Source organism: Corvus moneduloides, chromosome 2, assembly GCF_009650955.1.
Source record: "Corvus moneduloides isolate bCorMon1 chromosome 2, bCorMon1.pri, whole genome shotgun sequence".
NCBI lineage: Eukaryota > Metazoa > Chordata > Aves > Passeriformes > Corvidae > Corvus > Corvus moneduloides.
The window spans coordinates 51,570,311-51,597,515 of NC_045477.1; the positions used below are offsets into that span (position 1 = coordinate 51,570,311).

Genomic DNA, 27,205 nt, shown 5'->3' on the forward strand with positions numbered 1-27,205 from the left:
CATGGGACAAGGTTTTGCTGTCTTCTTGATTATGGGATCTTAGACTACAGTCCTTGAAATTGCTGTAAAATTTTAAGTTCAACAGGATGGCCTTGATTCAGCAAGAGCACTTTGACACATGCTTAGCTGCTTCTGAAGCAGGGCTGCCCCCTGAAATCACAATCCCTGACTGTTTTGGAAAAAGCAAAATGGGAAAAGGTAGGTGAACAGTAAGATGACATACAAAATGCAACCATCTGATCATGCCACTGGAAGCAAAGATAACTTTGAGAACTGAATAGGTTTCACTAGTAAGGTTTGTAAAATTTGTCCAAATTATGAAAAGGTCAATTTCAAGAAATGCAGCCAAAAGGTTATTCTGCTTCAAAGGATTTATTGTGTTCTCTTAAGATATGCATGACTGATTTCTCTAGAAAATTTACCAGTTACAGTGTGAGCCTCATAGGAGAGCAGAGATGTATTTATAGCCAACGTATTTTTGAGACTAAAATGAAAACTAAATCCATAATACTGGTGCAGAATAGCATTATAGCAATTCATGCTTTCAAATAATGCAACCAGCGTTCAATAATGATGTAACAGAGACAGGAAGATGGACAGGAGTACAGAACTTCTACAGCAAATGCATTTAGTTAGGCTATATTGCTGCACTATTATTTTTGTGTCTAGAACCTATATAGATAGCACTACTTTAAAAGGGTAAAATGATCCACTTAGATAAGTTCATCCCTATATTTTAAATAATAATTGCTACAAAATCCAACACCTCTCATCTGCTGAAAATTTCTTTGTTTACTGCTATCTTTTGGTTAGGAGCTCTAATTAGTATTTTCAATGCCTTCTATGTTTCTTAGCCTTGAACCAATTCAGTTTTTGATTATTTTTAATGTGAAACAGAAGAATACCTAGATCTTTTACACACAGTGAATATACGGCTTACAGTATGTAATTTTGTGTGAAAATTGAAAAGAATGGCATATATTACCACTCTATAAAATACAGATTTCCATTTAAAGGATATTTTTTTATGCTTACAGGAAATAAGCATTTATTTAAAGTTTAAACCACATCACATCATCCTGTGGTAATACACACTCTCCCCTGAGAAATTTAAACATTTCTGGTTGAATAAATAAAAATACTTATATTAAATTCAGAATTTATTTTTAAAACTTGATACATGAGAATGTCAAATGTATATGTAAAATCTGAAGGTATTTAAATTTAGATAACTTACATATAAGAGAATGTATAAGAAAATTGGTTTGAAATTTTGCCTAGGACATTGCTCTTTATAAAGAAGACAGATAACTAGGTACCAGGACATATTTTTAAAGATGTCTTTAAAAATAAACCCCAAGATATTGTTTTTCTATGATTGTTGGAAAAGCTTTAGAGACTTTTCTTTAAATCTATTTGTTTAAATATACATAAAAGAACTCCCTGCCTCAATAATAAAAGATGTTAAGCAAAAACCCTGTCTCACCTCATCTAGCACCTTATGCTGCTGTAGTTTGTCGGGCAAAATATATCTGGCTTCCTAACCCTTCAGAATGTTCCTGAGATATTTTGTGACTGTTTTTTTCTTTACATTTTTATCCAGTGCTTGCCCTGGATTTGGTTTAATTGGTCTTTGTAAAGGCATACTTCTAGACTCCAGGTCATTATTATGGTTACTCTCCTGGGCTGAGAGATATCTGGAGCCTTTCTCACCCAAAGAGCTAATTGAATGAAAAGTTACAAAGTCACAGAGAGTCAAAGAAGTCAGTATTTATCTAGTGAAAGCAAAAATACACAGGTCATATTCTAATGTTTAGTGTTTACCATGTCAGAGCTACAAAATGGGGCACTTCTGGCCACAGAGTGCTCAGGCCCTACAGAACTTTCAAGAACAGGCTTATTTTGCCCAATGTTGCAATGACATTTGACACTTTCAGTATGTAATACACTGCTGATGATATAGTGGCTCTACATTCTGCAAAAATGTTATTTTTCATTTAATGATGTCACAGTTACTTTTTACCTCAAAGGAATTTCAAAATATGATAGATCCATCCTTTGGAATGCAGAGAAGATGGTAAGATAGATACATTTGAATATTGACTGTATGTGTTTTGTAAGTGTAATTTTCACCTACTGTACTTACTCATGCACATATTCCAAAAATCAGCTTTTTAATTATTATTGATGTTTTTGTAACAAAGGCCTCTTACACACATTGCCTTGGTTTAACAGATGTATTCTTTCACCTGCTGTTCATTCGGGTGGTTCACCGGTGCATGAACCAGTCCATTATGGATTTCCAGGGCATTTCTACTTCAAGCTACTCTTTCAATAAATAATAAGAGAATCTGAAGTGCACTTACGCTTCGCAGGGCTGCAAATCCCAGATTTTCACTATCACATTTTGACATTTTATTTTTCCCGGCTCTAGGTTAGAGACTGAGAACTTTGAGCACTCTATGAGAGTAATGGGAACTCAAATGTAAAGATAGCATTCATATTTAAGATATGCAGCTGTCTTCCTGCAATCCATAAGAGAAAATGTAGAGCTTCTTATCCAGCAGCAGATAAGTAGATTGCCTCTAATAGTTTGGTGCTGATGGGTCTGAAGTACTTCATTAAGCACTAATGTATTTTGCATCAACATTTAGTAATCCTGACACCCAGTACCAAATGGTTACCAAGCCATTTCTGCAAATGCATGTAATTTGTAGTAACAGAGTATTATTTTAAAATCATTGTTTCTGTCATTGACATACTAAGGTGCAGTTGGTATTTTTCCAGGATTTTTCCTTAAAGAATGTCTTCATCCTGATTTCTACCACTTGAAGTTACAGGACTGCTGAGCCATGCAAATTCATTTTTTTATCTTGGAAAACACTGCACTGTGTGTTTATGAACAGATTTTCAAAAAGTACAACTCCTTTGATATAGATGTTGGATTTGCAATGGGAAGCGTCTTATTTTAGCTGTGGGCTGATATTTTCTGTCAGGTCAGTAATTACTGGATTAAAGTAACTGCATTTTATGAAAGTGAGCAGTGACTGTTATTCTTTTCACTTGTCTTAATTTACTGCTGGCCACCAAATATAGATATATATTAGTTTCATTAATAAAAGAACATTAATGTGCATTTTGCCTCTTAGTCCATACATTATTCATACCAGCCAGGAGACTAAACTGGGGATGCAGCTGTTCACGCATTAATCTAAGAAACCCTTCCCTTTGCTCGCTTTTATTCTGCCCGAGCATACTTGCAATTTGTTAGCAATTTTCATGAAGCTTTATGTAGCATGTGGAATTAGATGAATATATGTATTGAAACACCAGTATTTTTTTTTCCAGTACATTCTTTTATATCCACAGTTTTATGTACAAATTTAAATGTTCACACCTAGATAAGTTTATTTTATTTCCTTAAACTTCTGGCTAGTGACCTTTATATGTTGACAGGTTTCCTTGCTGTAAAAATGACCATTAAACATTGCTTGTGGCACAAGCCAGGCAGCCCTTCAGTCTCATCTCTTTTTTAATTTATTTTCCATGGGTTTCTCAGGTAATATATATATATATATTTATATATATACTCGATATATATTTTTATATATATATATGTATATATATACGTGTGTGTGATTGATTCATGAATCAAGACACTTTTTTGAGAGTACTTCAAACTTAGCAATGCACCTCAGTCCAGGAGTGAGACACTCATGGTATTTTTAGTCCCTCAGGCACAAGGTATAACTAAGTCAAGTTACACGGTGATTTGGAGACGTGCAAATGACCACATCGAGGGGACAAATTAATCATGTGGATTTGAGCCCAGACCTCCAAATACAAAAGGCCAATGCTTTAGCACACCATGTAACTTCCAGCATAAAATTTAGCTAAAATGAAAGTAAAAAAGAAAGAAAATCAAATCAGTTTGATATATGCTTTGTACTGTGTTGGTGAGTGAACACAAAGACAACTATTCCATATACATAACTGTCGAATTCATATTGCTGCACTTAAGTTTGTGTTTACTCTTTGACATCCCCCCTTTTTAGAGACACAATTCCTCAGCCGGTTTCAATTACATGTGGAAGAGGGTTAGTGCCAAGTTGTTTGCATGAGTGAGTTTTATTTATAGTTTGTAAATCAGTTGTGGGTTTTTTACTCAAAGACTGGGAGATTTTAAATTATTTTAGATATCTGCCTGTATTTACCAATATTCAGTTTACAAAGGGTTTTATGTTATTAAAAATGGCACTTTACAGATAGCAAGCCTGATTCCCAATGTCCTTGTCCCATCATCAAAGTCTGGCTGTAACTTTTAACTTGAAAGTGTATTGTATCCACTTGGGACAGGTGCAAGTAACATGACAGATGCAAAATAATGTGAACTAGGAACCAAACACAGAGGATGGAACTATGGGTTTTCAAATGAGCTATTCAGATACATTTTTAACTGCAACAGTGAGAACTGTATTTTAAAAATCCAGTATTTTATGAATTCAATATTGACCGGATTGATGATTTTGTTAAGCATCCAACATAACTCATCTCCTTTCTATTGTCATTAGATAGATAGATAGATAGATCATTAATGACTTTTCCATACACTTCCTGTATTTTATTTACTCCATTTTACTTTTCTGAAGTGTCTTGGATATACAGAAAATAACATACTCTAATATTTTATACTAATATAATGTATATAATACTACACATACTGACATTTACTACTAGTATTTTATGTTAGATGCAACCACTCTGGTGCTCCTTTGATATTCTGAATCAGCCCAGTCTTCAGGGTTTTAACTGGACCTCCAAGACTTGTCCCCTGCTGACGCTGCTTTGGTCTTTACTGCACCTCTGATTGCAGGGCTGATGTTCCAACAACATTTGGTGGGTTGGTTTTAAAACATGTATCAGTCTGGGGTCCAAATGATTCTACTGATTTGGTCCTTGTGTTTTCCCTGATCTTCACTCATATTCAAGGAACTGTGAAAAATTTTCCAGGCGTTATAGCTTATGCCAGCTAAAACAACTACTGCTGCACCTAAAAAATCATGTCGTTTCCGCATGTATTATCCCACTGAAAGGGAATAAAAGAGGATGCAGAATATGCTCAGAAAAATTAGGATTTTGAAGGACTTTGAAAACAGAAGTCTTTTAGGCAGGGAAAGGACAAGGTTTTCTGGTTATTGAAGGAGGAAATAGTGCCATTTAAAAAGTATTTTAGAAAGCTTCTAGAAACTACACACGAAAACAAAAAGAGAAGAGCAGAAGAAACAAGTAGTTTAACGCTAACAAAGGGAGCTTTACATTTTCCTTGGGACATGGTTTCATTTTTCACTGTACTTGTGAATTCAGATTAATTTTCATGGACCTGTGATAAATTATTTGTTTTATAGATGTAAATTGATGAACATTTTAATATGCTTTGCATCTGCACTACTAAAAACTAAACACTTGCTACATCAAAATGGTTTTATTTAGACTAAAATCTTGGTCACCACAACAGCTGCATGTTCTTGGGAGATGAGAGAGGCTCAAATACACGGCACTGCTTGGTCCAAGGCACCCCCTCGCAGACGATTTCCTAATTAAGCATCCACGACTAGGAGCCCTGCTCTCCCAATTTGCCTTTCCACACTAGGTGAACAGTTTAGAAAACCCTAATTATAAACATTGTTGTTACTGCCCCCAGCTGGAAAACAGAGCAGTTTATGTATGAATAAGAGAGATTATCGCCCATCTGCTCCATCTCATTATTAAGGGATGTGTCATTTTGTATGCTGATGGCAGCCATTACTAGTGCTTTAGTCAAATGACCTTTTTTTTTATAGCTTTATTTATTTACCAAGTTGCAGAATTAGAGCCTTCTCCCCTACCTCTTCAAAATGCATATGGTTTGTTTCAAAACCTGGGCTATGCAGTTAAACTGAGTCAAGGCCAATCTGAGGAGATGTTCACTTTTCTCACAGGCTCCTGTTTCTGGTGATCTGCTCCCACTGAAGGAGCGATTTTAAAAGATCCAAACATTCTGTATAGCAAATGGAAAGACTTTCTTTCTTTTTTTTTTTTTTTTTGTTTTTTTTGGGTTTTTTTAATGTAAAACAAAAAATGTAAACAGAGAAGGAGTGTAAACTGACCATGGGTAGCAATCAAACTCCAGGAAGACAAAGAAAGCTGATGTGATCTTCCCCGCCATTTTACAGAGGGGGCATTAAATTTGCAACTCTTCGTCAAAAAGTTCTGCTTGACAGAAAATGCCATCTTTCCTTCTTCAGCAGAAAATTCCTCTAATACTATCAAACCCACAGTTAACTAAAGCTGGGCACTCAGGCCCCATTCCCTCCTTGTCCAAAACCAAGGAGCACAAAGAAGGATGCCAAGTGACAAGACAGATCAGCAGGTTTTGCTCAGCCCTTGCAGGTCACAGTGGGTTTGTAGCCACCACCACAAGTGCAACAGGCTGGAATTAGATGAATTACAGGTACTGCTGCACACTCAAAACACTTGGAGTGAGAGTCTTTCTCAACTTTTGCTAGCCAGCGTTCAACTCATGAATTTGAATGACTTTTCTACTTTTTGCCTGAAAAATAGGCTTTTTTTGGGGGTTGTGTTTGTTTTGTTTTTCTTTCCCCAGAACATCCATATCAGAAACTACTTAACCCTCAGTGTGTGCTCAGGGAACCATTAGGTTTTATGGAAAGCGTGCTGTAGCCTGATCCATGAACTTGGTGAAATGATCCAGGGTGGGAGTTTTACTTTACTGGAAACACTTGCAGTGATCATCTCTGCTGTTTTGCTAAGGTGGTTACTTTGCTGAGTTTTTACAAATCCCTCACAGACAAGTCTTTAAAGGCAGTGTAAGAAAACACATGTCTCTCAGTAAACTTATAAAAATTTCTCCAGTTAACAAAATGTAGGTCTTGTGAGTAATAAAGAAAAAAGACAGCAATTAACCACTTGATGGAAATTCCAGTGCTTTGGATTTATTGAGGAGGTGTGTGGGCCTCTTGTGGGCTATCAGACCTGGAACCTTCCTTGCCCCCACTCCAGAATAAGCCCCTCCCACCCAGAGCCCCATTTTATCATACAAGTTAAGCCAGCTAACAACAACCCTGGCACGGTTACACAATGAAGAAAAATATATTCAAGAGACTCATGCAATATTTGAAAAAAAAAAATCAAATCAAAATAAATAGGTATCAGAAGGGTTTTAAAAAGAAAAGAGAAGGAATGCATTGTTAGAAACACAAGCTTACCAGCACATACAATGCATTGTATTTCAGTGAACTTGGGAGAGTTTCTATGCCCGCGTTATGCAAATGCATTGTTCAATCTAAGGTAAGGATTGTGTTTAGTGGGTTTAAAATGACAGTATATAGCTCCACATCTTGCATGGAAAAAGAGGAAAATATATGCTGAGAGCCTGTTGCTGCTCCGTGTGTTTTGAAACAGGAGCACAGGGGAAGTAGATGCCTTAACAAGCAGTAGGGAGGGGGAGGGTGCATACTTCAGCATATCTGTAGATTTTCTATATACACTGTCCTTTTAACTATAGGGGAGATTGATACTGAGTATGTGCGATGAAGAGAAAGCTGGCAATGTGGGTGTGAGGGATGGGTGAAGAAAGGGAATGAGGGGGTGTGGCATCTCAATCAAGATTAAAACGAAACTGATAAAGCAGCATATGGACCAGATAACAAATCAAAAAGCATGTTTATCCACTGAAGGAACTGGTTAATGGAGACTGCCAGCACGTTGCCATGGAAACACTGACTGTTGGCGCTGCACCATCTCATACCTTATCCAATACATTCCTGGTTGTTGGTAGTAGTCCAAAGACCCTGATCTCTTGATGGTAAACCCGTGGTCCAGCTGAGCAGAGAGAAATGGGGCAACTCAGTGGATCGACATTAGGCTAGAGAATTCAGACTCCAGAGCAAGCTGTTCCTTATTTAGTGCATATTTACTGTTTTCACTTTCAGAAGGCTCTTATCTAACATCCTAAAGCTATGCACCATAGAAGAAAAAAAAAAAGGTAAAGAAATAAAAGAGAAAGATACTAATTCTAGATTTGGTATTGCCAAATTAGAAGCCAATTTATTCAAACTAAAATGGAGTTTATGAATAGGTTACTTAATGCATAATGCATTCATTTAAAAGTCTGAAATATCTCATTACCTCCAAAGACAGTAGTGCCCTTTTAAGTTGCACATACCAGTAATAGAATATTATCTTTTGCAATTAAACTGAGAAGTTTAATAATAATAATTTTTTAAAAAATTAAATGCAGTGCAACTATCACAAGGAGCAGGCTAGACAGACTACACAAGGCTTAAATTAGACTGCTTCATAATCATGGAATGTGTAAAGATGAAAAGAATCAGGTTTTGATACCCCATCAATCATGGTAATTCATTTCTAAAAATGTGTTAACCTTGGAGAGTAGGACTACTCAGAGCCATGAATAACATTGTTTATCATTTCAGCTTACACCTCATGCTCAAAAAGATAACAGTACAAAACTATTTGGTTTAAAATTGCACCAATTAAAGTCAAAATGGAAATGAACTTAATATTGTGTCCAGGAAATTGTGCTGGTGATATTACTTAAGGAATAGAGATCTTTCAAGTTTACTTTATCATTAGCAATATCATGTGCATAGGAACAAAGAAAATGTGTTCTTTTCCCTAATCCTTCTGTGCTGCACTAACAGATAGTGGAGACATCATTTAGCTGAATTAAACAAAATTTTGGGGGAAAAATTCTTGACGGAGACACTCTGACTGCTTTAAAACTGATGCAATGATTTTTAGATTTTTGCCCTATGAAGGGAAAAGGCCATTTTGTGCTTCAGTAAGAGTGTGGCATGTAGTTCCAATACTGATGCCAGTTTCTATTTCTAAATGCAGAAGATCAGTTCAACACATTTCCAGGTACCAACCACTTCAAGGGGAGTTAGGAACTAACTGCAAATTTAAATTTTTCTTGATGACTCCCCTGCAAGTGTAGAATTTAGTAATTTATTCCATTTTGTTAAAACAATGCCTCTTTAATGCTATTTAGAATTATTTAAAGCATGTTTCCTGTTTAAAACCATGGGAACCTTGTACCTAGAGTTAAATGTGTGTTAGCTTAACTACACTGGTCTGCTAGTGCCATCTACTGGCTTCCTTGTATGCTGCACATAAAACACACAAAAGGGATGTTTTCCTAAAAAGCAGATCAAAAATATTGGCCTAAAATTGAATAGCCAAAAATTAATTCAGAGAAAATGGGGAGAGTCGCTCCCTAACAAGAGTTGAAACTATTTTGGTGGTGTGGAAATCCTGCCATGAGAAACCCAGCTGTGGACAATGACCCCAGGACAACACAGACAATAGATGTGAAGGGATAGCCGAGACACGGGTTCAGCTTTGAGACATTAAGCAAAACTTACAGGCTAGGCTTGACTTCTCCTCCACACCACCCGAGAAACCCCACTTGGCATTGGCAATTTTATTTTAAAATCGGCAGAATGCAGGGCAATGACCCACCCACTGCCTGCCCATTGCGGGGTCCCCAACCCAGGACCCTGTAAGCAGAACAGAGCTGCACCAACTTTCTGAGCAGCTTTTCTCCTTTGCTGTTCTACTTGATTCCTCTGCATCTCCAGCTGGAGTTTACTCCCATTGCCAAGACAGAGACTTTATACAACCTTAACAGCAGATTAGCATTAGTCTTTTCCTCTGTCTTAACAATGGCAAAAGTACAAGCACAAAAGTGATGACACACAGGCTAAGTTTTAACACTTCAGACAAGGACATATATTAAATGATGCTCGATTCATACAAGGAATTACAGCACACCTTTGGACTGCAGAAGCATTCTTAAAAAGTGATTCACACTCTTAGTCACTCTAGCCACTGTCACTGAAGCCCAGAGGGTACAGCCACAAAATAAAAAGAATTGACATCCTTGAAGAACTGAAGAATAAAATCTACCCCCAAATTTTAAAAAGACTAGTTAGTGGAAGTCTGGTTTTCTGTTTTTACTGCACTACCTTTTATAAACACCATCACAGAACTAAAAAATACTGCTCCTATTGAAAAGCTGTATGAGAAACATGATCCTGCAAATATTTTGGCACATGCTTAACAGCAATGTGGCCATTTTGACACAGACTGAGGGGCACTAGCCCAGCCCCTGTCTCCCACAGAGACCGATAGTCAATGCCTGTGACAAGAGTTTAAGAACAGAGCAAGTAAAGTGATATTTCTCCTACCTACTCTCTCATCAGCAATCAGTGTTTTTTAGGGACTTGCTAATTCTCTTGCTGTTTTAAAAGCTAGCTCTCCAATTAAAATTTTGCTGGCAAAGCTACGTTGGTTCAGGGGAATTTTTTCCCAACTGACATAGTTACCCTGGCAGAACTTTTAATGATGTATTATTGTATCAACAGAAAAGTCTCTTTGCTTGTATAGTTAATTTTGTTTAAAAAATCATTCTGCTACATCAGCAAAGGAACTGCTTTGCTAAGCTTGCACATGTTCATTAGAGTAGTTTGTCCAAACTGACAAATCCTTTGAAATGTGGACAAACTTGAAGTCTGGACACATGCACGAGAAGTAGGATGTCTCTGCCTTGGACAGTCAGAGACAACTTTTACTGAGATTACCACATCAATAAAGCAGACCTAAGTCTGAACCAAAGGAATCAATGCAATTTGGACATTGCTGAAGGAAGCAGTAGCCACGGTAGAAGTATGCAAAACACATGTGGCTTCAAACTTCCTCTCAGTCAAGCTGACCAGAGACACAGTTTTAGGAACTTAATTTTCATATTATAGTTTTAATTGGTGCATATGGTAAATACTCCTTGAGATCTTTGAGGTGTGTTACTTCTTACCACAGGAGAAAACAGGCATATAATATTATATCATACCAAGGTGAGGACAAACTAAGAACTAAATACCACATATTAGCGATCTCTGTACATAAACAGAGTTATAATACTCAAAATAATGATAATATTTAGCTTTCATACTATTAAGTAAGCTATAGAAATATAAGCACATATTAACACATTTTCACAAACACAGACACAGATGTGTTATATAATATATAGAAGGCAACTCTATATATTATATACACAAGCACTCTCTCAAAAAGTATGTAAACATACAGGCAGGCACAAACCCCCAGTATTTTTATAGAAAATATAATTAGTGCATGTCTTTAGTGCCAAACAATATGTTACAGCATCTATACATACTTTGAAAGTTCTAAATCTAGAGCAGTCTTTGTTAATAGGATTTAATTTTAGCTTATTTGAGATTTCACAGTTAAAGGAAGATTCCCAAACACAAAACCCTGGTGACATGCATGTCAAATGTATATTAAATAGACTTCCAAATGCAGAAACGACATTTAAAGCATTTAAAGGCGTTGTTGTCTTGCTTTTGGCTTTCTTTTACATATTAAATTACTTTTGTAGAAAACAAAACTAATTTATTCATAAAATGGAAATTATCTAGCATTCTGAAACATTATCAAAACACTAAAGAGGTCTATACTTCCCCATCTTTTCCTATAATCAAAACTTTCTGAATTATGTAAAAGTATTCTTAACATTTCTACTTTATAGGCCAAGTTGCAGTAACAGTCGTGTCAGAATATGAAGTTTGCCCACAGAGAAGATCACTAAAAATAATCTGGTAAATTTCCAAACACTAAAAAATAAATAAAAGCCATTAAGAATATAATTAAACATACACATTTTTTTCCTGATGTTTTGCATTGGACAGATTCACTACAGTGCCTTTTTCATTACTCAAGTGTTCAACTGCTGTAAACAATTCCTTGGCAAAGCAACTGGGGCAAATAAAAAAAGAGGAGGGCAGGGAAATTAAAAACATAAAGGAGGCAAGGGATGGATGAGGACAGAGGCATCATTTCTTGCTTTTAAGCTTTGAAGTCATTAGCATGGAGGATCTGAGCAGTAATTCTCATGGACAAGCGTGCTGGCAGTCCATTCAATAGGAACACGATTTCAGCTAGTCTATAAAGAACATACCTGCAGTTCAGATGAGCAATGGGTATGTGATGTTTTAGTTGTGGGAGAGTTGCTGCAGTATTATTGGTTAAAAACGAAAATAAATAAATGCTGACTATGTTAGCTGATGACTGAGAAAATCTAGGAAAAGCATGAGGAACAACTTGCTTCCATGTTGAGGATATTCAGGGTAGGAAAGAGTAAAGAAAAAATATGAGAGAGGCACAGCTTGAAATTTTAAGTACTTATACCAAGTAACTTTGAGAGAGCATCCATTTTGCTGCAAAAGCACTTCACACCTGTGAGCCAGATTGCATGTGCTGAGCTGAATTTACTTCATGCTGATTTAACTCAACACTGGAGGGGCTGAGCTGAGAAACATGAAAGTGGAAACAGTACAAGAAAGTGTACATGTGCAGTCACACACCACCTGCAATTTATGGAAGCTGGGAATGAACACTGAGTAATCTGATATGGGAATGGTTATGTTTAACATGTCACATTTTTAGTGACTCTTTGGAGTGTTCACATTACTATGAGTAATAAAGGAAAGCTTACAAACACAAGCAGATGTATCAAAAATGTGAAGGATGTGCATGTCACTATTCAATGGCATTAGTATGAATAATCTCATCATATGCTGAATATATCCTGTGTCCATGTATATGTAATACACGTGTTCATCTGTGAGGAAAAAAATACAATTGTATGTGATGTATGCTCCACTGAGGACACCACTGAAACCTCAGTAAAGCTTGGTAAAAATTTTGGTCAAGCTTTGTTTCAGACACTCCGACACATTCAAACCTAGAATGGCTCCACTGGAATTGCAATGTGACAGAAGGCAGCAAGAAGTTCCATTAAGTCTTTACCCCATTGAATACTTCTGCTGAAAGAGAAGCAGGTTGTGTGTGGCACTACAATAAAATGCTGCTGATCAGCTAAATCTGACGTGGCTAGACTCATGTAAACCATGAAGGCAGCAGTGAGGCATCATAGGTCTCTTTCATGTCTTCAAAGAGGAGAGTCTTAGGCTGCCATACAGATTTTCAGTTAAATTTTGAAGCAATTTACATTTTAAAGTGGTGCTGTCCTTCTGCTACAACCTCTGTGTGGCCTCAATCCATAAGAGGAGTCTGCTGCCAAGTAAAATCTCATGATCCCACAGTTCAAACTGTTGAATTTACATTGGAGTTAGGTCCACTGATCTGGTAAAATGTGGAACAGTGTATTGTGTGTACAGTTATATCTCCTAGGGACGTTCAATAACAATGTGACTCACAAGGAGAATCAAAGGAGAAGCTGTGCAGGATACCAGTCTAACTACTTTTACATTAATTAAATGCTACAATTATCTAAAGATTAACCCTCTCTGGTTTTTTTTGGTGTCCTAAACACATAACTGTCTGGTGGGCACATAAGTCTTTCATCTGTGTATTTCAGATGCTTACTGCTATGACAGAAACTCCAGCTGCTGTGCTGTTCGGCTTAGGGCCTGTGTTGAAATGCTTCTTTATCTTCCCAGCTACTGAGAGCTGATGTTCATTCTCTGGAAGGCCATCATCCTGCAGATAAATAAAGCAAAATAAAACTTCAGAGAGGAAAGACAAAAAAAAGAAGGAATCATGAGGTGATTCTGATAGTACCTATCAATACAGAAAAGTTTACAAAAAGTTTGTATTAAAATGGGTCAATCATTTTCTCCATCAATATATTTAAGGTACTTACAAGATGAACATATTATGGCACTAAGCGGTCTCTCTCTTCTTCGCTACCCAATATTTTCTTCTCAAACTTTAGGTAATGTTCATGAATAAAAATTGTTAAACATTTCATTTTTCTTTCTACCACATCTTAATTACCACTGCCTAGTTATTTTTAAGTCCATTAATATTTCAAAGCCTGAGAAACTCAGATGTGCTTAAGATTCTGTTTACTCATCACATAAATTTAATGATAATGACCTCAAAAGTAGAAAATACCAAGATATTACAAAAACAAGAGGCCCTGTTTCTGCATCCCTGTCAGGATGCAGAAAAGGATCTCCAAAAATCCTGAGAGACACTTATGAGGTCCTACATTGTAAAGGCTCCACACTCAGGGACTATGGGGTTGGGCAAAAGCTGCAGCCACAGCCCAGTGAGTCCACAGTGAGGAAACCCAGGTAAGATGGGAGCTGAGACATGCCGTGCCTGAGACCCTTGGGATGCGTGAGTGTAAGACATCACCAACACCAGGATGCATCATTGCACATGTCTGCAGGCCAGGTCAGGTGCTCATGGCTTGTGGTGGCATTCCCCACAGACCATGGTTGTGCTATAGTAAAGCCATTCTTAATCAAAAATACCTCCACAGATCAAATCTCCAACTAGCAAGGGACTGCAATTCCATTCCCCAGTCCCAAGGCACAGAAGCCTGGAATGCTGTGGGAAAGGTACATGAATGCAGACAGAGGTACAGACTGCCTGGGAAAGCAAAGAAGGGCTGGAGCCAGCTATGGCTGTCCTCTTCTTCCATGCCAAAATATTCTCACCTTGAGCTAACCTGAGGTACAAGTAGGCACACAAGTGCATGGCCAAGCAGAGGCAGACACGTTCTGCTGTGGCATGCACCAAGCAGGTCAGCCGTGCACACACTCCAGCCCAGGTGCCATGTAGCTGGGCTGGGACATTCCTCCTTCCAGCTGAGATGTCCCTCTTTTCAGAGGAAACCTGCACCTAGGCATGCTGGCACCCTCCATGCTGAGGAGAAACCCAAGCAGAAAGAAGGGAGTTTGAAGTTTTGCACAAGTCCTAGATTGAATCCAAGCCCAGGAAACGTGGAGGTTTTTTTAGAAACTGTAGAAAAGATCCTTATGCCTGAAAAATGTGCAAAAAGCCACTGCTCAGTGAGACTTCCTCACTAGCAGAATGTGCAGGATTTCAGGCAACAATATGCAGAATAGGTGGAATAGGGAACAAAATGTAGAACAGGCAAAATATGCAGGGTATCAGGTCACTGACCACATGCCATAGTCATCCCTGACTGATACTGCATGGTATGTATAGGTATGAAGAGCTGAAATAATTCTTGAACTCCACTTAGGTAAAATCCTAGTAGAATACAGGTAAACAAGACAAGGTCAGAATAGTGAGAGATGAAAGACACTTTTTTTTGGTATTTTTTAGACGTTACAAGTGCCCTTAAAGAGTTACAGAGCTGCTGCAGTAAATCAAGAGTTCAATGAGCATATGGGAATTTCAGGGAGGTTGGTAGGGTTTGTTATTTATTTAGCTTGGGGAGTTTGTGTTTAGAGATCCCTTACTCACCCCTTAACAAAATGTCTCAGCTGGCAAAATATGGTCAAGTGCACACAGCTGCAAAACACAAAACAAAACAATACAACCCAGTAGCTGATTATTGTCTAGCACTGGGGAGTCCTTGCTCGGTGGTACATGACCCCTAAAAATAACCTGCTTCCCATTGACCTTGCCTTTCCCAGAAGAAAGCTAGTCTGTAAAGTGAACTCTTCACTAGAGGAGGGAAAAAAAAATAAAATCATTCTCTTGGCTTTCTTGACATGAAAGCCTGCCAGGTGTTTGTGTCATCTTGTCAAAAGACTAAATTACAGAGAAGACAACATTTACCAAGACTGTGGTCATGTTTTATTGGTGAAGCACCACACCCACAGTTCCAGGGGCAACATTCCGCAGACACATCGTTTGGGCTTCAGCTTTTAGATGAAATAACTTCCAGCTCAATTTAAGGTGCAGCATAGGGATATATCAGAATTCCTCTATTGTTACTAAGTTTTTATTACTACTGTTGGTGCCAATTGATGTTTAGTAGTTCTCTTTTATACAAACATGCTTTATAAACAAATCAATATATATTAAACTGGTTCCTGGAATCACTTCAGTCAACGATAAAATAGAGAGCTATTGAGGGTGAGAGAAGACAGCTGTTTAACTAAATACAAAACAAGCTGCTTTGCAGTTTTAAAAGGCAAGAAGTGAACAAAACACCCATCAAAAATCAAATTGCTCAGAATCAGCAGGTTAAGTTGTAGCACTGGAGAACAGGGTAAACACTGCTGACAAGAATTTCACTGGGTTGCTGAAATGGGAGGGATGTCAAACCCTGAAGTGGTTAAGTGTTCCTTTCCCCTGTATTAAGTCTTTGCTTTTTGCAGCGGGTTAGGATCACAGAACTTAATCTCAGCACTAGCAGTAATCATAAGATTTTTTTAAAGGTGACTAGTGACTTTTGACGCTCCATCTGGGAACTTTAAAGAGTCATGTGTTTGAGAAAATGTTGACTGCTGATACTCTGAAAGAAGAACTCTCCTGTGCACACCTCAGAAGCTGAGCAGTCAAAAGAGTTTGAAAACTCTGGTCCAGAATTTGAGTTTTCACACAGACAATATAAACTGCTTGGAATGGTAAAATACTTTTGTTTTTTGGTTTGGGGTGTTTTGGGTTTTTTTAACCAGACTCCACAAAATACCTTTCATGGTCTACTTGCAAGAATTCAAAACAAAAAAACAATAAAAAAGAGGCAGAACGTCTTGGAGTAATTCCAGTAATTGATAAAAACTGGTCTCATATTTGCATTTTTCTCTGTGGCAGGAGACACTGCCACTCAAAGTAAAAAGAAGTGTTAAAAAGATGTAATGAAGTTCAGGATTCCCAGACTCCCACTGCCCTAAAGCACTTAGATCCATTTCACAAGATGGTCACAAGAGCTTTACTTTCCAGGTCTAAAAGCATCAGATGAATAGATCATTATACACGTAACAGCAGGAAATGAGAGCAAATAGAAGAGCAGGAAAAGCTTTTGGACACTGTTTCCTTTAAGGATTACAAGGAAATTTTTCTTTGTGCAGTGTCCTAGGGTGTAACCAAAAGTAGTGCAGCTGCCAAATAAGGAATGTCTTTTAAAATTAATTTTCTTACAAATGTTTATCTTATTGCTAATTATTGCTTGGTTATTCATTTTTTTTTGCACACAAATTTCCAAGGCAGACATAGTGAAGGAAAAATGTAAAAGCTCCAGTTTCCCTAATTCTTTTTAGGCTGGTGTGTGCCATCTTCCTCCTCCCACAACAACACACATTTTATATTGATTATTTTAACAGAGAAGGATTTACAGAATGCAAGCCATACCTTTCAGCATTCACTGTTCAGTGATGTATAAGGAAACATTTACTACTTATACAACAACAAAAAAATAGTGAGTTTGTCCTGTAACTTGTTTCAAGTTATCAATAGCCTTAAAGTTTAAAATGCCAGACCTCAAGCTTCCCGCCTCTTTTATAATTCTTTGGCTTTGCAAACAATTTGAGCAGGTAAAGTAAAGAGCTGGGGTCCCTGTAGGGGAAGTATAAACAGATGGATTTGTTTCCAGGTCTAAGTGTATTGCACAGGAGAGATGAATTCAAATAAACTAAATGGTGGGGGCAAAGAACTGCTGCTGAACTGCATTTAGAATTCAAGATCTCCATCTGTGGCAGTGGCATGTAGCCAACATCTTTTCAGGTTTTGTTTTTTTGAATTGAAAACAGCTGGGATATTATTCACATAGAAACTGCTTTACTGGTCTGACTCTGACCATGACAAGTTTTGCAGTTTCCAAGAGCATTCCAGATATTTTTATAGCAAAAATTTAAACTGAAATGAGGGTTTGCTCCTACTGAAACTGTCAAAGCACATTCCAGGAATCTCAGCAATTTACCAAGTAATCACATAGCAAGCAGCTATAAAGTAGAGTGGTTATTTACAATCTACAAAATGGTTTTATATAGTGTAAGCAGTTACAACACTTCTATCAAAAGTTTGATCAAAGAGAGAAAATGTTTCTTAAAATTGTCGAAGAAAACACATGCCTGCTTTTCAAGCCAGCTGTTCCATCTAGTATTTTAGCTGCAGATTTAACACTCTAGGAATAGGTTCAAAACTGAACTAAGGGAAGCGTTGTAGTGAACTCTATCACAGCTGAAATCAATAGAGAAAGTAAAGTCCAGCATTTGACACCATGGAAAAGTACTGAAGCAGGTTACCTGTGGAAATGGAGCATAGGTGAAAATTCCATGTGCCATTTCTTCTCAGAAAGACAGTTATGCATAATTGCTCAGGTAATTTACAACACGTAGATTGCAGAGCCTTTTGTAAACAGGGATGAGTGTATTAATTCCCTGTCCTGAAGCTGGGACAATGAGGTCTAGGGATGCTGTGTGACAGAGTTGCAGCTGATCAAGAGAGTGATGGCAGAGGGATGTGTAGTTGGATCTGACACTGTACGTTCTGCCTCTGTGCATCAACGGGCTGTCCCTGCTACCTTATCTTCTGATACTGCCCAGACACACTTCAGGGAAGTGCCCTTTCTCATGGAAGCATTTAAGCACCTGTTTCAACTCAGCCATATTCTTATTTCTTCCGATGTGAACTAGAATTGTAGTGCCATCTAGTTAATTTTATGCCCAGTATTAAGTGCTTCCACGTGTGATGCCTTGAAATAGGAGCAATGTTTGGAATGTGTTCAACTGCTTTCCTGAACTGGTCCCTGTGCTAGCCTTTTTCCTTCCAGAAAAAAATATATGGAGGACATAAGAGAATTCAAAAGCAGTTTTGATCTGCATTATGAACTATCTTTAGTGTAACGATGAAGACAAAATTCTGATTTGTTTCAGGTGTTAAAAGCAGCAGAAAAGAAGGAATTACAGAATTGTCATGGAATATTTGTTTCACTTACTTATAGACAGAACTGCTACAGATTGCAGAGAATTATTACCAGCATAAAACTACAAGTGCAGCAGAGCTAGACTAAAGATGAACTGATCACTGCATGTTGTTTCTAACAGTGCATCAGAGTCACTCTTCAAGAAGTAGTATATTGAACAGAGACAAATAGATCTTGAACTTCCCCTGGTATATCCTCTAGTTCATGCCAACCAAGTACTTAAGAACTTTGTGAGCCAAGAGTTATATCCACATCACTATATTTAATAAGCACCAATGGGGTTACCTCCAAAAATGTATTAAATTCCCTTTTGAATCCATTTATACCAGTTTTCTACATCACCTTCTGGCAAAGGGTTCTACATGTTAACTCATTGCACAGAAATCCAGGAATTTGCCAAGGTGCTTCAGTAACCAGAACTCACGTTTTCCTAGCAGAGCTCTAGAGTGTTAAAAGTCTTTAGCCCCCAGCCTCTCTCCCCTGCCATCCTCACCAGCAGGTACTACTGAGGGCAGGGAAGCAGATCCTCATGTCAATTGCACACCGCCACCATCAGCTTACTGACAAAGAGCTGCACCTCTTCCTTTTTATACATCACACTAAAATGGCCTTCTAAAACACATCATGGTGAAATAATTAAAAAAAAAAAGTATCTGGGGGTAGCATTAACATTTCAAATATATTTTTCAGAAAAAATGGAAGATTAGTGACCACTTCCTTAAGTGGTGTAAGCAAGTGACATTTCAGTAATTTCAGCAGCAGGGTGCAGGCTTCTGATCAGTCACTTCCATCTCTTCCTCTGCAGCACTCCAGAAATCTCCACATGTCCTCCTCCCATGGAGACAGAGAGACACCTCAATCACCATAAGGCATTATAAACTGTGACAGAACACTGTGTCCAAGGACAGCCCCTGGCACCAGGGAAAATTAATATTTCAGCTGCTTGAATATCATCTTAAAAATGAAAAGATTTTCATTAGACATTGTCCTGGATCCTTGCACTCTTCATACACCACAGAAGTGCTCTGCATGTTAATAGCATTTACAAATAAAATTGGTTTGAGCAATAAGGGAGCCTCCAAGTTTAAAGCATATACTTGATAAATACTTAACTGATCACCACTACTCTGACTGTATAGAGGACACTTTCATTAAAAAAAATTAATATCTGAGGTGACTGTATATTTTAATTTTTAGAATACTTTTTTTTAGTGAGAAAAGGGATTTTGGATACATCAGCCGAGGGACCAAATATTATTCCAGGGAGAACTGCACACTCAAACTTGCAACAAACAAAATGAAGCATTATTTCTTCTTCCTTTATTTTTTTTTTCTCTGTTCATCCCAATTGTATTTCTTTTCTCATTTGTCCCTTCTGAATTGGAATATAAATTATCCCAAATTTTTATTTCTTGTCATCCAAATACTTTAAAGCATGTTTAATAGTCTGGAATAATTAACAAATCTTAAATATCATCAGAAGTAAATATGATTCTAAATGTTTGCCTGTTCCATTCTGGATCAAGTAGGCCTAATAGTATGGACTATATTTCAGTAACGCTTAATCATGACTTTGAGATTTTTGAGTCCACCTGATCTTAGGAGAACAAAATATCTCACTAAATCTGCAAGCTGTGTTAGAGATATACTTTTATCAAATATGATTGAGATTTTCTGAAAGCCCATTTCAGAGAAAATGTAGCTGAGCACACACAAAACAGTGAAAACTCCAAGGTACAAAATACACTAAATCAGCCTGTAACTTGGCTTATTTCCAGTTAAATCTGTGGCATCTTTAGAATGTGCTGGCTTCCAAAAGAGCATAGCAAGGGCTTGACAGAATAGCTCAAAGGTGCCAAACTACAAAAAGCATCTACAAGTCTGAAAATACTTACATTAACCCATGGATGCTCAAGAACTTGCAAAGCTGAGAATCGCAGATCTACATCTACTTGAAGCATCATTGTGATAAGTTCCTGAGAAATTGAATACCGCATCAAATTTAAAGAACACTTCTAAAGAACAAATCAACATTTCATTCACTAAAAAACTCTTTAACTGGTTTTGTAAGAGTGCTCAAAGAGAGAGTGAACTACCAACTGCAGAAATACACTGATTATTTAAAAAATAGAAAAACCATGAACTGATGGACTCTCAGCTGAACTTTTAAATCAGTATCTAACAGTACCTTGAAAAGCTAGAAGACAGTTCTGAGTTACAGTTCTGAAGCCACTGTTTAAGAGAAAAGCACTTAGTACATAATGTGCAAAACAGATGGTCCCATGAAATTAGGTTAGCTTCCCATTAAGAAGAAGCCAATTCTGCTGCAGAAAAAAAAAGGCAGCAAATACAGTTTTACTTTAAAATCTTGTATAAATGACATAGAAGATATAAAAAAAAAAAAAGAACACTTAAACCCATTATTTTTCATCCTCTGATTTCCTCTGCAATCACCTAGATTTCAACTAGCATGTAAATAAACACACATCTAATTCCAGCACAGAGTGGAGTGCATGGAAAACAGGATGGCGGTATGACAGCAAATAAAGGTGTATCACCAAAGACAAAAGCTAGTAATTCTTAGTTACAAAAATAAATTATATGGATAGGCTAAGGCTTCAAAACAGAAATTTTAGACTGAACTATTTGGAAGAAGGAGTTTCACAGGAAAACACCTTTGGCAAAGGACTTGCAGGGTTCCCACTAATGATGCTATGAAATAATGCCTTCTACAACACAGTGATTCAGTTTAGAGGACTTCCAACTCTATGACTATCTCATTCATTAACCTCATTAGTTAACAGGCTAAAATGCTAGTCCTGATCACCCTCCACATACCTTAAAAACGCATAAAAGCAGGATGTAACTCTCCAAAGAATGGAGATCCAGAGCTACTCTCATTACCTGCATCCACCTTCAAATTTCACTTTTTTTTTCTTGTGATTAATTAAACACTGTCACACTAAAGGAAACAGGAAGACAGTTTTTCATAGACTTGTCTTACAGACTAGAGAAGTAAACTGACTTAAAGTAAGCACTCATCTATCTACAGAATGACCATATGAATCTTTTTTTACGTACACATATGTATTATGTCTCTGTCCACATATATTTATACGTATGACTATAGTGAATGCCAGATCCCTAGAAAATCTTTGAGTTAAACTCTTGCTCTAGTGTACTGGTGAGAGTTGAAAAACTTGATCTGCTCTGCAAGTATAATGAACTCTGTATCTGTAAATAATTATATCTGCCTTAGCACATCGAAGGCTGCTGGTCAAGAGCTGTGACCAGAACAAGTCTGTATTTCGTACCACACTGCAACAACACAGCAATGGGAGACCTGGTTCTTTGACAGAAAGAAACAACAGACATAACATCTAATGGGGCTAATAAGGGAAATCAGCCTCCCCATAATACTATTATATCATGCTCAAAGGCTCCAGGTTAGTACCTGGTTACCCTCATTAGTACATATAAAACACAGTCCAAGGGAGATTTCGAGCTACGAAGTGAATTACTTAAAATTTTTCTCAATCAATAAGGGCTGCTGGTGTGTCTGTTGTGTGAGAAACCACATAGAGATATGATGTCCATTTCAGAATGGGGTCCATTTCAGAACTACCTGGAGTCTAAGAGACAGTAACCAAACAAAACATGCTTGGTGACCCAGAGGAATTTATAGGTGTAGCAGGAGATGTATGAGACATGTCAAATACAACTTTGTGAAAGAGCAACGTGCATTAGGCACTTCCACTGGAAATAACATTGTAGAAGAAAATACCATCAACTATGAAACTCACCTTCGCAGAGTCAGAAACATTGTCCCAATATGGAGATGGAAAATCCATCTGTCCCATCAAAATCTGATCAAAAAGCACTTCTTGGTCATCTCCACTTCTGTAACATAAAAACCAAAGAAAACGAACAACAAAACCCAAAGAGAAATTATTTTCAGATGTGGTTTCAATAGACTTCTTAAAATTGTTTTTAATTGCTGATGCCTTAGTATGCTTTTGGAAGCTGTTGATTGCCCCAATCATGCAGCCATGGGTGTGAATGGTGAGATCACAAAACACAGTGCATTTGGTACACTCTTCCTTTTTGCTATTCTTTAGGATTGTCCACAACTTTGAAATTGCTTTGAGGGGATAAAATATCTGACACATCCTTATTAAGTTTCTTACATTTTAATTACCTTTTACCAACCACAAAATATGTTGCATTCTGTCCATGAAAGAAGATGGTTATTTCACAGGGTATTTAAAACTTCAGGCAATGGCACACAGAACCTGTAACGAAGGCTCTTGTTTTGTAATGCAATGAAGTTTAAACTACAATAAACAAACATGAGACAGAGATCTTACCATAAAATCAGACATTTATGGGGCTTGTGTAAAACACTATGCAGAGCACAGAAAAAAACACCAAACCCTATAAGCAGAAAACTTCTACCAGTGGGAATCTCTGCTTAATGTGAAAGGAGCACAGGGACCAATTCACAAAACAAGGATGGTTGAATAGATCAGTCCATACCCACGGAATGGAGGAAAACCACAGAGCAGGATGTAAGTAATCACACCCGCTGCCCAGATGTCCACCTTCAAGCCATATCTAGAAGTGTGAGAGACATGGTTAGAGACATCCCATTCCTATGGACTACAGTGCAAGAACAGAGGAAACATGTTCAGAATCATTAATAATTTCTTATAAATTCTCATCTGAACTTTCTCTACCTACCAATCCTCATTCTGCTATCAAGTGTTTTTTACACTTACATCTTAAAATTACATTAGATCAGAATGTGTGAGTGCACAGAAGACGTTGGCCTGTATTCTTGAGTTAGTTAACTAATTCAAGTTGAGTTAACTTGAGTTAGTGATGCCTATCAACATGAAGTCTGCAAAGGTGACACAGGCTGCTCAAGCCAGCAGGCATTTACTCTGTGGAACAAATCAGAAGAGGACAATGTGTAATAATGAAATAGAATTAAGTGAATGGTAGTTAGCAGTCTCTAGAGAACAGAATTACTTCCACTGTATCTGCAAATGGCTAGTTAGTAACTCAGTGTTAAGCTGAAAAGTTTGAGGCCAACAGCTGGCAGAGGTTGACCAATATAACTCCAAAGCCAGCCTGCTCTGAATGGTTTGGGTAGGATAGCCTCCAGAGGTCCCTTCCAAGTGAATTGTTCTATGAGCCATGAGTCTGCACCATAGCCAACCAAAGGCAGCATAAAAATCTTAATTGCAAGAACTCCAATCAGACACAATGGTAAGAATGTCCTGCACTGAGTACACATCAATGTATGACCACTACAAGTGATTTACCCAGTTTCAGCAATGATTTCTGGAGCTACATATGTTGGTGTCCCGCAGACAGTATATAGAGGTCCATCCACAATTGTTGCTAGGCCAAAGTCTCCCAACTTCAGGGACTTGCTTCCATCTTGGTGTTCATACACCTAAATCAGGAGAAAAATTCAAAGCTTTACCACAATACCATCAAGGTAATTACTGTATCACTTGCTAACTGCCTGAAATGTTCCTTCTTATTTACAGGTTTTTTTCTCCTCCCTACATTTAACATATTTCCGTGCATGCTTTGAAAATTCACAGACAATTTGGACAACTTCCCTTGAGTACAGTCAGGATGTTTGGAAAAGACTTGTCTCGCTTACCTGTCCAACAAAAGACATACCACTTGCTAGATGCTAAAGCCCAGAAGCAAATGTGTGACCTTCCAACAGTGGCTTTCCTACATTAACTCCTCACTGAATTCACAGTCTAGGGGAATTGAGTTTATTCATTTTACTTGCAGAGAGCTTAAAGGTTTGCACAGGAACTTCAGCTACTTAGAAAATACAAAAGTGATAGCAGTTCCAGGCTCTTCTGTGTGCTGAAGCCACAAGACACAAACCTGGCTGGACTATTTCACCTAGAAATACTGTCCTGTCCTTGGATGACTCTTACACACCAAGTGTCTTATTGGCATGATACTGTCACGATCAACGGGACATAGGCAGCTAGGGCTGCTAATGGGAATACAGGAGAATCCTGTCCTAAAACCTGGTCTTCACAGCAGCAGTGTGATCTTTCACGGGGTTTTATAGGTGCAAAGGGAGATTAAGATGTAGTTGCATTAAAAAAAAGCTAGAAACATCAGTAAAAAATACGTAATTTTAAAAGCTGGCTCAGAGCAAAAGAATGGCCCCAAACCTACAAATACTGAAAACTTTACCAAAAAAAAAAAAGTTTAAAATAAAAAATACAAAAATGTATCTAAATTAAACACTAGACTGTAAGTCTATCTTTAATCAAGTTGCTGGTTTGAGTTCTTGCTTCCCATTTTGGAATGTTTTCTACAACAGCACCTTAAAAAATAGAAACAGTCTACAGGAGGCCTTCTTATAATATATATGCATCACTTTATTATTTTGCAACCCAAACCAAAGCTCCATGCAGTCTGGATCATCACTTGGTGATATTGTATAAACAATTTCCAGCAAAACTGTGCAAAAATTAAAGCTATCGTACTTCCTAATCAAAACCAAAATAATCCTTCATATATATCTTCACCAGCTACTCCTACATCCAAAATCACATTTATCTACAACTGTTTTAAGAAGAAAATAGTAGATCTTTTCTTATAAAAATACAATAAATTCTACAGGGGACCTTAGAAGAGTTCACTTGGAGCAAAAATAAAGTCTTGAAGTTTCTCACCGCTGTTTGCTACAGATCTGCTACAGCTCATAATAATTAGTTATGTTATACAGCCCCCATCCCCCAGTTTCTTGTTTGTTAATGTTAGTCACGTCTAGAGAGAAAACCCTTCTCTGCCCTGAATCCCTGCTTACCAGGTGATACAGCCACAAGCAGACATTCAGAATACAGAAATACACTCCTCTCCTTATGTTACTTTTAAAAATTCAACTGGATGTTTAAGATGACCAGCAATTTAAAATGGATTCAAATTTCTCTTCTACTAAGCCAGAAAAAAGTTATGTTTATAGAAAAACACTGGGAAAAAAAAAAGCAATTATGGTTTTATTAAAAACACAGATTGTTAAATGCATCTGGTTCCTGAAACTAAAGAAAGTGCTCTCTGAAATGGCAGTAATAAATCTAATTTCAACAACAGTATTAATTAAAGTCTAGAGACTAGGGCTTTAAATATTCACTTGCTGAAATATGTAAAGTGTGCACTTAGACATCAAGAGCTGAATCTGGCCTAATTAGTATTTCACATTCTGTTTCATGCAGTTATCTTTTACAAAGCCCTCTCTGAGCTGTGCTAACGTAGCAAACATAAGTTCCTTCCTTCAACAGACCACACCTTGTGTGACCCATCCATATCAGAAATTAATTACAGAAGAGGTTTGTTTGGCAATATTTGCCAATGCAGAAGGTTTGGTACAGTGTACTTTCTAGTATTCTGCCTCATATGTTTCTAGGAATAACTTTGCTTGGAAAACTACTTCAGTTGACTTGTAAAAAATGAAGAAAGTAACTTTTCCTCACCCTGTTATAACTCCATATAAAAAAGAACCCAGTGTGAAGCTGTGGTATGTTACTTGCTGGTCAAGGAATGGGAAAGATAATTTAACACTCATGTTATTCAGAATAAATGCTATATATGTTCCTGCATTTAAATAGTGAAGGGCAATTAAAGAAATGGGGATTAGTGCAAATTGCCCACTATGTAGTGCTTTCACTGTTTTAACTAAGCAATAAAACTGCGTAATTGTACTACACTAATTGAATGCAGCCACACATAATTGTATGCCACCATATGTATCCTATTAGTATAAAGACTGTCAGTATTTTCTAAGCTGCTCTTGTGATCAGTGCAGATGGCAACAGTCAGAGAAGTTGTTCTCTAGGGTTTATTATATGGCTATAAAGACATCCCATGACTTGACAAAATAAACGTCCTAAATAGCAACAATTATGAAAAATGTTCCAATTAAAACATGGAAGACTCCCTAGAGAATAAAAAAAAACTAAACAAAAAAGCTAAAACATCACAGGTATTCAGCATACCCTAAACTCTTGGACAGTTGACCATTAGGTAGACTTTACATGCCTTGAGGATAGTATGGAATATTTAAGCAGTTAAAAAATAATGGGTTCTGCGCACAGGACAGGTTCACACACAAAAAGATTTATTAGCAGGATCTAGAGCTGGTCTCACACATCAGCTCTAAGCCTGAAAGTTACTTTTGGGATGAAGGAAAAATGAAAAGAGAGAAAGGAGGAGGTGAAAGGGAAGGCTCTACCAGGGGCTGGTAAGAGATGAAATAAAGAAACTCCAGATGAACATCCTCTTCCCATCTCCCTCTCCAGAGCAGCATGTTCCCCTTCACTCTCCATGTTTTCCTGTAGTAACTCTACAGCCTTGCTCATCCTCCCTGTTGTTTTTTTCCCACTAATGGGGTTGTTAGCCTTG

General features: G+C 37.5%; 1 protein-coding gene across 3 annotated transcripts in view; it reads right to left on the reverse strand.

Moving 5' to 3' along the window:
• Positions 1 to 27,205, reverse strand: part of DCLK1 (doublecortin like kinase 1) — a 242,854-nt gene that overhangs the window by 10,287 nt on the left and 205,362 nt on the right. For 2 of the 3 annotated variants that reach the window (XM_032099596.1, XM_032099598.1), the window contains 5 exons: positions 24,085 to 24,218; positions 23,294 to 23,371; positions 22,561 to 22,657; positions 20,653 to 20,733; positions 13,492 to 13,605 (listed from right to left, as the gene is read on the reverse strand). In XM_032099596.1, coding sequence (XP_031955487.1) covers positions 13,492 to 13,605; positions 20,653 to 20,733; positions 22,561 to 22,657; positions 23,294 to 23,371; positions 24,085 to 24,218 — 504 coding nt within the window. Of the gene's footprint in view, positions 1 to 7,807; positions 7,882 to 13,491; positions 13,606 to 20,652; positions 20,734 to 22,560; positions 22,658 to 23,293; positions 23,372 to 24,084; positions 24,219 to 27,205 lie in introns of all 3 variants that reach the window. The other variant, XM_032099597.1, reaches the window with a different exon arrangement.